The 17,839-nt window shown below is 39.8% G+C and overlaps 1 protein-coding gene across 1 annotated transcript in view; it reads left to right on the top strand.

The window, feature by feature from the left end:
* l3mbtl1 (L3MBTL histone methyl-lysine binding protein 1) overlaps nt 1–17,839 on the top strand; it is a 79,991-nt gene that overhangs the window by 31,926 nt on the left and 30,226 nt on the right. The window contains exons 8-9 of the mRNA XM_072279686.1: nt 1,678–1,782; nt 16,109–16,244. Coding sequence (XP_072135787.1) covers nt 1,678–1,782; nt 16,109–16,244 — 241 coding nt within the window. The remainder of the gene's footprint in view (nt 1–1,677; nt 1,783–16,108; nt 16,245–17,839) is intronic.

The raw sequence follows: 17,839 nt of genomic DNA, 5'->3' as shown, positions 1-17,839 counted from the left end.
CTATGTACGTAAGTGGTGGACAACATGTATCGGTTTGAAAAGCTGACATAATATAGGTTGAGCACCCCTTATCTGAATCTCTAAAATTCTGAAAACCTCTGAAGTCCAGGAATTTTTTGAATGTCGGCGAGGCATCACAAATGGAAAATTCGACAAAGTGCTGGGCAGGTTCCCAGGTCTCAGCACACCACAGTCAGTTCTGAGAAGTCACCTCACATCTGTAATGAACTGAAGTTAATGAAAAATAGATAAAGCACTGCGTAAAACAAAAAATGAAGATCTTGATTGTTTATTGTCAGCATTGGAGAAAACGTATGCTGCGAGTTATGAAACAAACAGATCCATCACAACAAACTGAAAATTGAAGGTAATTGTGAATATTCAGCAGTCTGGTTGCAGAAAAATTAAGAAAAGGCAAGACTTTAAAACTTTAAAGCACCTGCTGATCCTGAAAATCTAGCACCTGAACAAATCTATGATGCTGATTGCTTTATTACGTACCTTACATAAAGCATAAATATAAAGAAAATACAAGTACAGTGTACTGTAACTTTTTAAGCAAAACATGGCATCGTAGGTGGAGTCTGAAGGCCTCCTGTTGTTGTTGTTGTTCAACAGCTGATTCGGGTATTCACCCCATGTTACCGTGCTGCTTTTGTTACCCTGCACACGTTATATGTTCATTATATTAATGGTATGCAATCATTTTTACTGTTAAGTACAGATGTATAATGAATAAGTGTGAGACAAAGATTGCTTACCAGTAGCACATAAATTCAGAGTCAGAAATTATGGTGATTCCAAGCTATCTCATTATATATTTCAAGACCCAATAAAATTCAAAATCCAAAACACTTCTGGCCCCAAGCATTTCTGTAAGGAGTACTCACCCTCTACTACTTTGTGATTCTTCTTCTTCATGTGCCTTGCTTGGGTGATCATGGCTTTCCACTTTGTGATAATATGCTCAATTGAATGCTTACTTTTCTCATTTTTGGGTTAGATTGGTATTAATAAGAGTTGAGTTTCTTTAACTAATTAAATAACAACAAATATATCTAAAGTTCTTTTTAGGCACATTATTTTCTTACATATGAGAAAGGCTACCAAATTTAAGATGTGAAGGGGTTAGGTATTCATCTTGGGCTACAAGTGCAAATCGTGAAAAATTGTGGGACTATCTTCTTTCTTACAATATAGTCCTGCCAGAAATTGAGGATGTAGTCAGACAATAGTGGTTGTTATGCATTAACGTCATCAGCATATGGCATTTTATGACTGATGAGTGTATTTTTGGATTATTTATAATCCTATCACTTATTAGCAAAAATGTCAATTTTGTTAGCTGAAGAATTCTTGAACAATGACAGTAAAAACAAATTTATTATAGATTGCCCCTGGATCTTTGACATAGCTGTTTCATTAGAAAAATACATGAGTTTTAATAAATGAAATTTTGTTATGCTTGTATAATCAATTTAGAACAACAGGTTTATAACTTGTAAAATGACATATTTGCTCTTTTTTCTCATCTCTGTCCAAACTAATAGTTGAGTATACAAAAGCTGTGGAGTGAGAACAGAACATAAACAAATGAAAATGGTTGTGGATATTTAAATTAATTGAAATAATGTTGTTAATTTTTTAATGTGACTACAGTTTTCTTTCCTCGAACAGTATCAGTCCTTTCCACAGAATAAGAATGCTTTCAAAGTTGGCATGAAGTTAGAGGGTATTGATCCGACACATCCATCTATGTACTTTGTACTCACAGTATTTGAGGTACAGGAAACTTCAGTTATTTTTAATGTCCGTGGTTAATTTACTGTATGTTTACTATTCGTATGTTGAACCAAAGTAACAGTTGAGCCACTGGTACTTTGGTTCAACATACAACTCATTAGGAATTAAAATGCAGAAAAAGTAATTAACACCTAAAAATGAATCTACTCAGTACAAATCTAAATATATGTAGATTTATGCATGTAAATTGGCTTTCAGTTATATGTATTTGTTAGCCCTTTTCTTAGCACATGATTTTCCTGCCAAACTGTTGAAATTAAAGCCAATAATTTTCAGAAGAATAATAGACAGATGTATTTGTATATGCCAGATATAACATGTGAATTGAATCAGAATCAGAATGAGGTTTATTATCACTGGAATGTGATGTGAAATGTGATATGTCGGTAGTCAGATCTACCTCATTAATATTTGAATGTTCTATTCTTTGTGACAGATGCAAATAAATGTCTTACAGTGAGCTACTGTCTGACAGGTATAATAGCGCGTTCAACCAAATCGAGTATGATGTTCTCCTAAGGGCTTGTCTATTGGTGGGTCCTCAGGTGGCTGTAGAGGCCGATCCAGGATCCACATAATCTGGTGTAGGGTAGGCAACGGTCTTCCAGACCGCATAATCCTGTCTTCTTCACCACTTGCTGAACATCGCAGTACTTAATCCAGGATGTTAGGGTGGATTTCTTAAATGGAGAATGCCTAACTCTTCCTGTGACTTTGTTTTATGTGGGGAAACTGATGCGTGGCCAGTCACCACATGGTCCTTGATGGATTAGGGTCAGGGCCTGGTGGCTTGGAACGTAAGACAACCAGGGACCCTTTCTGTTGGAACAGTATGCAAGACAAGTTTTTTCATTGAACCTCAAAGTTCAAAGTACATCTATGTCACCATGTACAACCCTGATGTAGGAGCCATGTATCTATTTTCTGTCCATTGAAGCCATGTCTGTATCGTATTTGGTGGTGTGTTTATTATGGTAATCTGTCACAGGGGTTGGGGCATGGTAGAAGCAAACGTGCATAGTTACATACTCACACTTAATTAGTTAGTTTTTTAGTATAGCGGTGAGGGGGGTGAGCCACGGAGAATGATATTTTATTGTTGATCAATAATTTAGTTCAACTGCTTAGTGTGTTAATTAGAACGCAATTCGACCACTTATTACACTGACTGAAATGCTTAAGTATGTGTAGAATGCTAATTCTGATATCACTAATTAGAATGCTTAATTACGCTGATTTGAGCACTAAGATCGCTGTATCGCTAATTTAGTTTTGTTAGTTCTTTATCACTATAAGGCCGTTCATCTTTGCTGGTTTTGTAATAAAGGATTGAAAGTATATTTTTTGACTTTGGAACTTTGTTATTGTGAAAGCGCATCATGCAGTGTTGATCTCCTGGCTTAGTTTCTCAGCTGTTTTGGTTTGTTTTAAAGTAACCACTACATTTTGGCAACAAAAATAACATTGTTCTACCAAATGAAGAGTAGTCTATGGTAAAGGATTGCCTCGGACCCGTTTGTGAAATTGGAGTCACAACACTGAGAACAATACGTCAGAAACTGGAGCAGTTTGCAGCAAGTAAATGACCATTTTGCTGATCCATACTGTGTATGTGTGCTTTGAAAACCGTCTTCAGTTGGTCAGTGCTGCGTGTCCTTTGGAGATGTTTGGTTGTTCATGTGGTGTTTGCTAGAATGTTTGTTGCTCTGTTTTATTGAAATGCTGAAATATTCCGATTGCCAGTGTTTGAATTGAAGGCTTTTTGTTCAGTCTGGTTTAAGTGCTGTGGATGTGCGGGCAGTTTATTTATTGACTACATATATTGAATCGTATATCTCCAGTACTGCAGAATTAATTGTGAGTCGTGCTACTGGAGATAGTAATATGAGTATACTGAAGCACTGAATTGGTGCCAGCATCCCAGCAGTTGGGGCCTGTCAAACAGAAATTAAAGCAGAAACTAGGGCTAATCTAATCGAACGACTTCAAAGAGAGTATGAAACAAATGTGAACAAAATTAAAAGTTTAGTACCATCAATTAATGATCTCATGAAAATTGAAGAAACTGCTTTACAACTGCAGTCTTATCTTGAGGGCTTGATGAATCTCTGTGAAGCAGTTGTAAAGCAACATCACATGCTAATCTCATTACTTCCCAAGCTCAAGCATCAAAGATAAAATAGGGGGTTTTCATGCATCAATGGCTATAGTAGTGCATTTGTAGGGGATGTGAAACAATGGTTGAGCCAAACATGTTTCATTGAAGAACATGATGCTGCAAAAAGTAAATATGTGTCTCTCCTTCCATCAGACAATGTTAATGAAATTCCAAGGCATGGTTCGGCTATGCACATTGCCAAAGACCCACAAGATGACATAGAACCGAGTGACAGTGTTTCAGATGTCAGCACTCAAAGTTCTGCTGCAGGCAGAGCATCTGTATCTAACACCTCCTCTGCAGACATTAAAACGGAGGCTGGTTTAGCTGCATTAATATCACATCAGTGATTATTAAAAGACAACACGTTAGGAGAACAAGAGCCGCTCCTCTTGGAACAGCTACGGAAAAGGAAGGAACAGTTTAAGTTGGAGGGAGAAATTGCATCACGTATGGCTAAAGTTAACGTGCTAAGGGCTTCAAGTGTGGCGAATGCTCAGAGGCCTCTAGTAGCGCAGTCCTATGGTGTGAATCCCTACATTGAAAAGGCATAAAGATAAACAAAAACACCCAATATGAATGCTGGTTTGTTCATTCTTCAGGTGTATGAAAAACTTGAACAAGCCCCCAAGAGCTAGTTCAGGGCGTTTACTCTCAGCCTGCGCTAATGAGGAACTCTGAACCCATGTTATAATCCAACAATTCAAAGTGCTCGTGGGGACATTTACTTACAGCATGAAAACACTCTTGTTCTCTTCGATACAGATCAAAGTAGTACTATTGATATTATGAGGAAGCAAAATGAAATAACAACCTTATTTGTAACAGAGCAATGCTTCATCTTTGCTTAAAAGAGGGATTCAAATCTTCGATGGCGATCCATTGCAGTATCATGCATTCATGAGAGCTTTTGAAAACTGTGTTAAAGCCAAGACTGACACTTATAGTGACTTCCTCTATATCCTTGAACAATTGCCTCAGATAACTTGTCTGAAGTTGCCAGCATGTTGCCCCTAAGAAAGGATGTCTAAAGGCTAAGGCTTTATTACAGGAACAAATGTTCAAAGGTTAATTTATTATCAAAGCATGTATCCCTATACAACTCTGAAATTTATATCCTCCAGATAGCCACAAAACAAAGAAAGAAAATGAAAGTCATTCTCGAAGAAACATTAAACCCCCCCATACAAAGAAGAATGGCGCCCTGATCATCAACCACCCCCAGCAGAAAATGGAACAGGAACAGTGCCCCCCCCAAAAAAAATTCCCTGCACAAAAAACTACCAGAGCGCTAATAGAACATCAACCCCCAAACACACCCCCTCACTCAACAAAACAGAAAAAGAACAAGTGAAAAAAAACACCGAATATAAAAGCCTAAAGTCTGCGAAAGTCCACAGTCCATAAATGCAATAATCTAAACCATAAATGCAGAACCATGATACCATCCTACAATATCACTAACATTCATTGAAAGAGAGTAACACCACACGAGGCAGAGATGCCTGCCGGCTTGTAACAGTGAGCCACACAGTGATAGGCTGCTCAAAGACGCCTTCTCTGGCAGCAATCAAAAGGAAGGCAGTCAGCATTGTAACTCTCAGTCACCTTCTGCATTCACTCCGATATCTCAATATTCTTTCATGCTTTAATCAGTGATTCCTGGATGCTTTAAGCAGTAGAATGGAGTCGAACATTGGCTCACGGCCTGTCTCAAAGTTTCTTCGCATCGAGGCCGTACAAGGACGCAGTCGTTTCCTGGAATCTACTCGGAGACAACAAAGCACTGGATCATTCAAATGATCTCAAAACTGTAAATCACAAGCTCTAAAAGTTACAGAAACAAATTTAAAATGAAAAAGAAGTAAAAAAGGTATTTTTGTTTGCTATTTGGACGATGTCAACTGAGGGAGCATTGTACGCTGGCCCCATCTTGACTGGAAGATTTTGGTAATGAACAAAAAATTGTATCTGCCTACATGGAAAAGGCTCTTTCTTGGGTATATGTCAAATCTGATGATGTGAAAGCTCTTCAAAAATACATTTATTTCTACTACTAAAGTGCATGACCATGCATTTTCCAACATTGTATTTCATTTGCCACTTTCTTGCCCATTCTTCTAATCTGTCTAAGTCCTCTGCAGCCTCTCTGTTTCTTCACCTCTATCTGCACCTTCACTAATCTTCATATCATCTGCAAATTTGGCAACAAAGCCATCTATTCCGTCATCTAAATCATTGATATACGTCATAAAAAGGAGCGGTCCCAACACCGACTCCTGCGGAACACAATTAGTTACTGGCAGCCAACCAGAAAAGGACCCTTTTATTCCCACTCACTGCCTCCACCAATCAGCCAAAGCTCAAACCATGCTAGCAAATTTCCTGTAATACCATGAGCTCTTAACTTGATAAGGAGCCTTGTCAAAGGACTTCTGAAAATCCAAATATACAACATCCACTACATCCCCTTTATCTATCCTATGTGTCATCTCCTCAAGGAATCCCAGCAGGTTTGTCAGGCAAGATTTTCTGTTAAGGAAATCATGCTGACTTTGTCCTATCTTTTCCTGTGTCACCAAGTACTCCATAATTTCATCCTTAACAATTGACCCCACCTTCTTCCCAACCATTGAATTCAGGCTAACTGGTCTATATTTCCTTTCTACTGCCATCCTCTTTTCTTAAAGAGTGGAGTAACATTTGCAATTTTCCAGTCCTCTGGCACTATGCCAGAATCTGATGATTTTAGAAAGATAAATGTGCAAATTATTTTGAGTGGGGAGAAAATCCAAAAGTCTGAGATGCAAGAGGATTTGGGAGTCGCTGTGCAGAACACCCTAAAGGTTAACGAGCAGGTAGAGTTGGTAGTGAGGAAGGCAAATGCAATGTTAGAATTCATTTCAAAAGGTCTAGAGTACAAGAGCAGGGATGTGATGCTGAGGCTTTATAAGGCACTGGTGAGGCCTCACCTTGGGTATTGTGAACAGATTTGGGCTCCTTATCTAAGAAAAGATGTGCTGGCATTGGAGAGGGTTCAGAGGAGGTTCACAAGGATGATTCTGGGAAGAAAGCTTTATTATACAAGGAATGCTTGATAGCTCTGTGTCTGTACTCGCTAGAATTTAGATAATTGAGGAGGGGGATCTCATTGAAATCTTTTGAATGTTGAAAGGCCTAGACAGAGTAGATTTGGAAAGGATGTTTCCCATGATGGGGGAGTTTAGAACAAGAGAGCACAGCCTCAGGATAGAGGGGCATCCATTTAAAACAGAGATGCAGAGACATTTCTTTAGCCAAATGGTGGTGACTTTGTGGAATTTATTACTACAGACATCTGTGGAGGCCAGGTTGTTGTGTGTATTTAAGGCAAAGTTTGACAGGTTCTTAATTGGACATGGCATCAGAGGTTACGGGGGGAAGGCTGGGGAGTGGGGCTGAGGAGGGGAAAATTGATTGAACGGCAGAGCAGACTCGATAGGCCAAATGGCCTAATTCTGCTTCAAATTCTTATGGTCTTATGATCTAAAGCATTGGAGCCATTGCATGTGATTCGTAGTGCACTGATAGACCCTATGCAATCAGAACAACGCCAAGTTGGACTGTGATAGACCACTGAAAAGAGAACGTGGTGATGGAAGAGACTGTACAGCCAGAGCTGACAGTTAACAAAATCTCAGTTTTGAACTTGGTTGAGCTTTAGCAGCTGCAGTTCAGTGCATACTTCCCTGAATACAGTCAGAATGAACAACCTGGTTTGTTAAGAGAAGATCACAAGTTTATGGAGCTGGTTACGAATTCAGCAAAACTGGTGGATGACCATAGCCAGATTAGGCTACCTTTGAGAAAGAATGAGGTTAACATGCCAAATATCATGAACTTTGCTGAACAGCATGCTCTAAATCTGAGGAAGAGATTTAAGAAGGGTTTGTCATTCATAGATCAGTGATTCTTTGGAAAGGTTTTCAGAAAACAGTCCTTCTTCAGAAAGGAATGAAGTGGGTCTTTAACCCCACCGGTTGGTTCATATCATGAACATAGGAGAGATTGATCAGGTCTATGCAAAAGGTCCTCATTTCTACCATGAAGGTACAGAATGTTGATGAAGAGGGTTTCCATACAGTCTTTTGTGAAGTAGGGGCTATTTTCAATGGATGTCCAATTACTAAAGCACTCTCCTATCCCAATGATTTGGAAACACTAACACCCAACTACCTGTATCTCCTGAAGACTACACCATCCTTACCACCAGGAAAATTCCATAAGGAAGACATTTATGCTCGTTGTAGATGGAAGCAGATCCAATACATGTCAAACTTGTTTTAGAAACGGTGCGTGAAGAAGTATTTGCCCCAATTACAGGAATGTCAGAAATGGTCAGGTAGAAAACCCAATTCCTTCCCAGAGACATTGTGCTTATAGTTGATGACGCAGCACCTGAAAACTCGTGGATCGTGGGAAGAGTCATTCAAGTCTTTCCAGTCAGAAGAGGATTTATGAAGCAGGTGCACATCAAGACCAAGACCAGCTGTCTGGACAGGCCTATAACCAAAATCTGTCTTGGCAGAAGTTTGGGGAGGTCCAGATCTAGAAGCTTCATGACTTTGAGTTGAACTACTGACTTGACAGAGAGTGGTGGTAAAGATCATTCCGTACGGGGCTAAGTGCTGGTAACACCTGGCCTAGATGACTGTTGCATGACTTGACTGGAAGAGGAGAGAAGAAAGAGTACATTTGTACAATTATTAAGATGTTTGTCTTTTAAGATTTCATTTCTCCTATTTTGGTAATAAGTAGTTGTAATTATTGGAAAGTAATAATTAAAAGGCTGGGATGTAGGAACCATGTTTCTACTTTCTGTTTGTATTGTATTTTTGTGGCACGTTTATTATGGTAATCTGTCATGAGGGTTGGGGTATGCAAGAAGTATGCTTAGTTAGTTGTTTAGTAGAGAGGGATTGAGCATGGAAAATTACTTTTTATGTTAACCGCTAATTTAGTTTGCTTACTACACTGATTGGAATGCTATTCAACTGCTTATTATGTTGGTTGGGACATTGTTGGAACACTAACCAGAACACTTAAATATGTATAGAATGCTAATTCTGATATCACAAATTAGAGTACGTATTTGGTTACGCTGATTTAAATACTAAGATCGCTAATTTAGTTTAGTTTGTTTTTTATCACTATATGAGCGTTCATTTTTGCTGATTTCGTAAATAAGGGATTGAAAGTACCTTTTTCAACTTTTGGAATTTTATTATTGTGGAAGTGTGTCATGCAGAATCCATCTCCTAGGTTAGTCTCTTAGCGGTTTTGGTTTGCTTTAACGTACCTGCTACAGCTGAGATTCATTTTCTTGCAGGCATTCTCAGTAAATACAAGAAACACAATAGAATCAATGAAACATTGCACCGAAAAGGATGAACAACTAACCAATGTCGCAAAGGACAACAAACCGTGCTAATGCAAAAGAAATGATAACAATTTATAAGCTGTAAGTATTGAAGGCATGAGATGAAGAACACACTACAGCTGTGAAGATTTCTGCTGCACCTGATGACCTTGTGATCTCTGTCTCAGAGGCCGATGTTAGGCTGTCTCTACAGAGAGTGAACCCTTGCAAGGCAGAACGTCCTGATGAAGTACCTGGTAAGGCTCTGAAAACCTGTGCCAACCAACTAGTGGGAGTATTCAAGGACATTTTCAACCTCTCACTGCTATGGGCAGAAGTTCCCACTTGCTTCAAAAAGGCAACAATTATACCAGTGCCTAAGAAGAATAATGTGGGCTGCCTTAATGACTATCGCTTGGTAGCACTCACATCGACAGTGATGAAATACTTTGAGAGGTTGGTCATGATTAGACCGAACTCCTGCCTCAGCAAGGACCTGGACCCATTGTAATTTATCTATTACCACAATAGGTCAATGGCAGATGCAATCTTAATGGCTCTTCACATGGCCTTAGACAACCTGGACAACACAAACACCTATGTCAGGATGCTGTTCATCGACTATATCTCAGCATTTAATTCTATCATTCCCACAGTCCTGATTGAGATGTTGCAGAAACTGGGCCTCTGTACCTCTCTCTGCAATTGGATCCTCGACTTGCTAACCGGAAGACCACAATCTGTGAGGATTGGTGATAACATATCCTCCTGGCTGACAATCAACACTGGCATACCTCATGGGTGCTCTACTTTCTGTATACACATGACTGTGTGGCTAGGCATAGCTCAAGTACCATCTATAAATTTGCTGATGATACAACCATTGCTGGTAGAATCTCAGTGGTGACGAGATGGTGTACAGGAGTGAGATATGCCAACTGGTGGAGTGGTATCACACCAACAACCTGGCACTCAACGTCAGTAAGATGAAAGAGCTGACTGTGGACTTCAGGAAGGGTAAGACAAAGGAACACATATCAGTCGTCATAGAGGGATCAGAAGTGGAGAGAGTGAGCAGCTTCAAGTTCCTGGGTGTCAAGATCTCTGAGAATCTAACCTGGTCCCAACGAATCGATAGAGTTAATAAGAAGGCAAGACAGCGGCTATACTTTATGAGGAGTTTGAAGAGATTTGGCATGTCAGCAAATACACTCAAAAGCTTCTATAGTTGTACCATGGAGAGCATTCTGACAGGCTGCATCACTGTGTGGTGCAGAGGGGCTACTATACAGGACCAAAAGAAGCTGCAGAGGGTTGTAAATCTAGTCAGCTCCATCTTGAGTACTAGCCAACAAAGTACCCAGGACATCTTCAGGGAGCGATGTTTCAGAAAGGCAGTGTCCATTATTAAGGACCTCCAGCACCCAGGGCATGCCCTTTTCTCACTGTTACCATCAGGTAGGAGGTGCAGAAGCCTGAAGGCACATACTCAGTGATTCAGGAACAGCTTCTTCCCCTCTGCCATCCGATTCCTAAATGGACATTGAATCTTTGGATACTACCTCACTTTCTTTTAATATACAATATTTCTGTCTTTGCACTTTTTTAATCTATTCAATATCTGTAATTTATTTACTTGTTTATTTATTATTATTATTATTTTTAATTTTATTTATTATTTTTTAAATTATGTATTACATTGAACTGCTGCTGCTAAGTTAACACATTACATGCCGGTGATGATAAACCTGATTCTGATTCTGATTCTGAAGAGTTCTTGAAAGTGAGTCCATAGGTCGTGGGAACAGTTCAGTGATGGGGTGAGTGAAGTTTAGTGACGGTATCCCCTCTGGTTCAAGAGCTTGGTAGTTGAGATGTAATAACTCTTCCAGAACCTTGTGGCGTGGGTCCTGATGGCAGCAGTGAGAAGAGAGCATGTCCTGGCTGTTGGGGGTCCTTGATAATGGATACCTCTTTCCTGCAACAAAGCTCCATATAGATGTGTTCAGTGGTTGGGTGGCTTTACTCGCGATGAACTGGGCCATATCCACTATTTTTTGTAGGATTTACTATTCAAGGGCACTGGTGTTTCCATACCAGGCTGTGACGCAACCACACCCTGGTATACTCCTTCACCACACATCTATAGAAGTCTGTCAAAGTTTTAGATCACGTGACGAATCTTCACAAACTCCTAAGAAAGTAGAGGGGCAACTGTGCTTTCTTTGTACTGCCACTTATGTACTGGACCAAGGACAGACCCTCTCACGTTATAACACTGAGGAATTTAAATTTACTGACCCTCTCCACCTCTGATCCCCCGATGAGAACTGGCTCATGAACCTCTGATTTCCTCCTCCTGAAGTCATAATCAGCTCCTTGATCTTGGCTCTATTGAGTGAAATGTTGTTGTTGTGGCCAGATTTTCAACTCCCTCCTATATGCTGATTCGTCCCCACCTTTGATTCAGCCAATGACAGTGGTGTCATCAGTAACCTTAAATAGGACTTCAGTTCATGTGCAACAATGCTAAACTAATTTACCAATTTACCTGGTCTTATTGATGTCTCCTGCATTTTGTTCAGTGTGTGATCATGAGACTAACTCAGCTGAAAATTACATATTTGGAAATTTTTGATCAAGTTGCATTAGTTTTGTCTTGGTAAGGAGTTTCAACATAGATAGTCATGTTCTTTTGCTCACTTCTCCATATATATGTAAATTACTCTTGGTAAACCTCAGACATTTTGACAGCTGTAGTGGCACTTGGCAAACTGTAGATGAGCTGAGTGGGTCAAGCAACATCTGTGGAGGCTACAAGTGGTAAGTCAGTGTTTTGGGATAAGACCCTGCATCATGATGTCCTGGTATATATACATAGAACATAGAAATTTACAGCATAATACAGGCCCTTCAGCCCACAATACTGTGCCGACCATGTAACCTACTCTAGCAACTGCCTAGAATTTCTCTAGTGCATAGCCCTATATTTTTCTAATCTCCATGTACCTACCTAAGAGGCTCTTAAAAGAGCTTATTGCATCCGCTTCTAATACCGCCACCGGCAATGCATTCTGCGCACCCACCACTCTCTATGTGAAAAACTTACCCCTGACATCCCCTCAGTACCTGTTTCCAAGCACCTTAAAATTATGCCCCCTCGTGTTAGCCATTTCAGCCCTGGGAAAAAGCCTCTGGCTATCCACACGATCAATGCCTCTCATCATCCTATACACCCTTATCAGGTCACCTCTCATTCTCCATCGCTCCAAGGAGAAAAGGCTAAGTACACTCAACCTATTCTCATAAGGTACGCCCTCCAATCCAGGCAACATCCTAGTCAAGATATAGGGTCTTGATCTAAAACATCAGCATAGACCTTTTGTCCCTGCAGATGCTGCTCGATGGTCTGATTTCTTCCAGTGTACTTTTTTTTGTCACTGATTTCAGCGTCTCCAGTCTCTTTTATCTTCTAGGCAGACTGTGACTTCCCAAACAAAAAAAAAAGCATAATCTGGCCATTTTTATAATCTTCCAAAAATGAGCAATCTGATCAAAATATAGAAAAAGCCAAAAGGCTCAACATGCTAGTTGCCAAGAAGATGTAAGGATATCAAAGGAACTAAGGCTACTGTTGTGATGGAGGACACTCAGTAAACACACTCCTTAGATGTGCGCATTCACACACACACAAACATTGCACTGTCATTCTGTTGTTGTGCTTAGTGTATGCACTTCACTGTCTTCCCTGGTATATTCTTATAATGGGTCCTAAACCAAGGTGATGTGCTTTGGTTGGCTTTATGGCTTTATGGTGCCTTTCCCATCATACATGGTGGAATATTATTTAATATTGGGGATGTGTAAATGTATGCATGTTGCTTGTGTACTGTATACTTCTGTTTGTTTTGTAATATTGTAACTACATTGTGGGGTGCATCATATTCTAATTCATGTGTTGTCTTAAGTTAACTTTGTGGGTAATTAAAGATGGTATGTCCTGGTGCCTGATAAACGGGGATCATCACTCTCAGTAGGAGGGAGAGATAGGGGCTGACAGGCATTCACACTGGACAAATACACAGGTGTGCGCTGCTTAACATCCATTCGGACAATGTCCGATCGCATATACGTCCGTAGTCCCGATCAGAGAACATGACGTAGCGGACGTAACAAATCTCGTGTATCGCGCGTCTCTTGAGTGTAGTAGTGTTACCTCTCTGTTTAATTTTCTTTTGAAAATATTACCGTAAAATGCATCATGGCTTCCAAATGCAGCAAAGCCACTCCTAGTGATAGCAGCAGCAAGAGGCAGAGGAAAAGTATTGATTTGGAAGTGAAACAAAAGGTTATTAAACAGTATGAAGGTGGAAAACCAGTGAATGCTATTGCTCAGGATTTAGGCATGTCGCACTCGACAATCACAACGATCCTGAAAAACAAAGAAAAAATTGTCAAAGCCATTAGAGGATCAGCTTCACTGAAAACTACAAGGCTCACGAAAATGCGAGAGAGACCTATATCGGATATGGAGAAATTGCTAATGACATGGATTTAGTCAATACAGGTACACTACAGTACTCTATATAGGTTTGATAAGTATATAATATGGTGTTCGCACAACGTCCAAATCACATAACGTCTGATTTCACAGAATGTTTCGTGGACGTTAAGTGATGCATACCTGTAGTACAAAGCTATTATTGTGTTTTCTGGTACATATCTTTTTTGTAAATATTAACAGTTTTCACCATTTTCATTAATTTTTGACACACCTAATAAACACCCTTGCACGAAAGTGCAAAGTGACTCCAGCCATTTTTTCGTTTGGTCAGAACCCACATATTTAACAAGTGTTGAGGTTGAAGATAAGCTATGATTTTCGCAAATGATGCAACAGACATATAATAGCTAATTTCTGCTCCTGTTTTCTCCGCTCATAGGATCCCTTTTAAGTGTTTGCTAGATGGTGGTTGCCGGACAGTTTTATTGTGGCATCTTATAATTTTGGAGTTGATATTGAAAATTAAGCTTTACAATTCTCAATGGGATTTTTGATAAAGTTTGGCTTTTGCCTCCTCCAGTCCATTACTGAAATAAGTTCAAATGAACTATGGTCAGAAAATGGATATGTGCAAAAACTTCTTAAACTGAAATCTCCTTACTCTCATTTCAAGTTAGTGGTGGAAAAGACAAGATGTCCCAATTGGGTCAGTTACAATAGACAATAGACAATAGACAATAGGTGCAGAAGTAGACCATTCGGCACTTCGAGCCTGCACCGCCATTCTGAGATCATGGCTGATCATCTACTATCAATACCCGGTTCCTGCCTTGTCCCCATAACCCTTGATTCTCCTATCCATAAGATACCTATCTAGCTCCTTCTTGAAAGCATCCAGAGAATTGGCCTCCACTGCCTTCTGAGGCAGCGCGTTCCACACCTCCACAACTCTCTGGGAGAAGAAGTTCCTCCTGAACTCTGTCCTAAATGACCTACCCCTTATTCTTAAACCATGCCCTCTGGTACTGGGCTCTCCCAGCATCTGGAACATGTTTCCTGCCTCTATCTTGTCCAGTCCCTGGAACAGAAACAGCAAATACCAAAAAATCCGTGCACAACGTGTCATGAGGTTTACACTGTGGCTTGCAAGTCATCCACACATGGCCAGGAACTGGAGCGATGTCTGTTACAGTGAGGTTGTGTAATAGCCTGTTTGTGACAACACATTAGCCTTCATTTAGTTATTTTATTTTATATTGCTGTTGTAGTTGGAAATGATTTATCCACCCTTATTTTTGTGAATAGATTTAACATAGAACATAGAATAGTACAGCACATTACAGGACCTTTGGCCCACAATGTCGTGCTGACCCTTAAGCCCTACCTCCCATATAACCCCCCCCACCTTAAGTTCCTCCATATACCTGTCTAGCAGTCTCTTAAATTTCACTAGTGTATCTGCCTTCACCATTGACTCAGCAGTGCATTAATGAAAGGCTAGAATTAATGTTTGGAGCACAAGTATTGGCAGTGAGCAGAGATGAGTTGCAAGACTACTTACTGGGTCACACTGAACTCCCATTGTAGATGGGGCCCAGTGGAGGATGCCTTCTATGTTTGTGGTAAAAATGAGATTCAAAGAAGGAAACTTGTTCTTGTCCTAGACTATACACATCTCTTTAGCTTTTAGAGAGTGGGGGGTGGGGGAAGAACATTTTAGAGGCCTATTATTCATGGTTTCTTTCAACCACAAAGTGGTCATAGGCTTGTGATGCAATGATATAGAGGAGTTGTTTATCAAATCAGGGTTTGGACGAAAGATGAAACTATATCTCATGAAGAATGTGAATCAACCAGCAAACATAAATGTCACTGAAAAATTTGATTTAATCAACTAATTCATTTTTTCTGAATATCTAGTTGTAATGAATCAGTCTATTCTAGTTTATTACAAAACATGAAAGAATGCTGAAGCCTTGCCACTGAATTTATTTCCTCTTGTTAGCGATTGCCTACCAATGTTAATGATTCATCTACTTATAGATCAGTAATGGTAAACTTTCCAAATGAAGTCTGAATAAGAAAAAAAACAGTTTCCAAGTTTTAGGCTTTCGTTATCCATATATCGTAATGTATACTGTGATCATATAGAAAGTAAAGCAACAGAATGAGAAGAAAGAAGACTGTTTAATTTTTCAACTACAGGAAGGCTCCTGGATCAATAACAGTATCCTCTCTTTGGAAGGTTTGCGGTTATCGCTTGAGACTCCACTTTGACGGCTATTCTGAGTGTCACGATTTTTGGGTAAATGCTGATTCTCCAGATATCCACCCTGCAGGATGGTGTGAGAAGACAGGCCATCGATTATATCTTCCTAGAGGTGAGAGATTCATAGGCATGGTCTTAATAGCTTTGGGCTCAATTATTGTCTGATCAGCCCAATTTCTGAGTAAAGTGATTATACTCCCCCCCATCAAGGAGACATTTATTATCCTACATACCAGTTCATAATTGTAGAAGTGCAGAAATGTATATCATGTTTTGCAAGAATTATGCATCTTAGAGTAAATTTGATTTCATTACATGGTAGTATCATCTGAACCAATCAATTGATTTTGCCAGATTTTCTCTATATTGATAAATATGTTTGCTATGCTGTACTGTCTAATTAATATTTTGTATCTAAAATTAAAGCTATAGACAATGACTAGGATTGTCCTCCTGTTGTGTGGCAGCAACTGAGGGATACAATGGATTCTGATTATTTGGTCCATAAGTTAATTGGGGCAGCCACATATGTTGGACAACTCTTAAAGAACAAAAACTAATCAAGAACATAGCTGGATTCTTTAAGTTTATTTGGGACACCATGCTGCTTAATTGTGACAGGAGACTGATGCTGAAGAGTTTCTAACTAGCGTTAGGTGCATGAACTCATGTGGCCCATAGACACTGTGATTAAAGTGAGCAGCTTTTGATGGGCGGCAACTGCGTGCATTTGTGTTCAAAAAGCAGTGATCTTTGTCTCTGATGGTTGGCAAGGGATAAACAGTAACACAATTTATAATTGTGTTGCTCATTGCGGTTTCAAGCATTCTGGCTTAAATTAAGATTTGGAGCATGAATTGCGTGAAGGCTGTCCATTATCCGCACTGGGTGTCAGCACTTATTTTGTTCATTAATGTCAATGAAATCTGTGCAGGGGAGTTTTTAAATTGGAAAAGCTGTTGCGCTGGGCAATTCCATTCTCTCTGCCTTGCAAGTCTGGGTCCAGTGGTATGAGTAGTCTTCACAAAATTGGATTCTTTCTTGGTTGCAGTGGATAACCCTGAATTCTTCTGTGCTTTATCATGCCCATGAAGTGTTGCAAAACTGCCTTCTTGGCCGTTGGATCTCACTGTTGATTCATTTTGCCCAGTACTCCGAAGCCGACTTCACATGCCAGGACATGCATGTCCCTGCTTCATCAGGGTATGAAGCCCACCAGCTACCCTCGCTGAGTTTAGCCCACCTGTCAAAGCTATGTATTGAGCTGTAGCCATAGTCACATGCCAACAGCAACTTGGAGCCACAGGTGAGAGCTGAGTGTCTGGTAGGGACAAAAGTGAGTTACTACCCCAAAATAAACATGACATGCCTCTTCACCAGAGGTGCTAACTGTCCCTGGACACCCTATACATGGCTGCAGATACAAGATGAATTCCTGCATTATTACTACAACTTCATAGTACTGTAGTAGCATTGGTCATTTTCTAATTTGTTTTGTATTTCACTTCAATACATAATTCGTTTACTCAGTTAAACGATAGTTTGCCTTTTTTTAATAACTTTTTAACTATATCCATGGAACTTTGACTAATTGTGGTAGCTGCTTAATTAGGCCAAAATGTATTGGTCCCAATATATCCCAATTAACCACAATCCACTGGACATAGATAAATAGATACTTTATTGATCCCAAAGGCAATTACAGTG

This window comes from Mobula birostris, chromosome 2 (genome assembly GCF_030028105.1).
Source record: "Mobula birostris isolate sMobBir1 chromosome 2, sMobBir1.hap1, whole genome shotgun sequence".
Taxonomy (NCBI): Eukaryota; Metazoa; Chordata; class Chondrichthyes; order Myliobatiformes; family Myliobatidae; genus Mobula; species Mobula birostris.
Note: the sequence above shows the minus strand (reverse complement) of the source record. Positions and strands in the feature narration are given on the sequence as shown.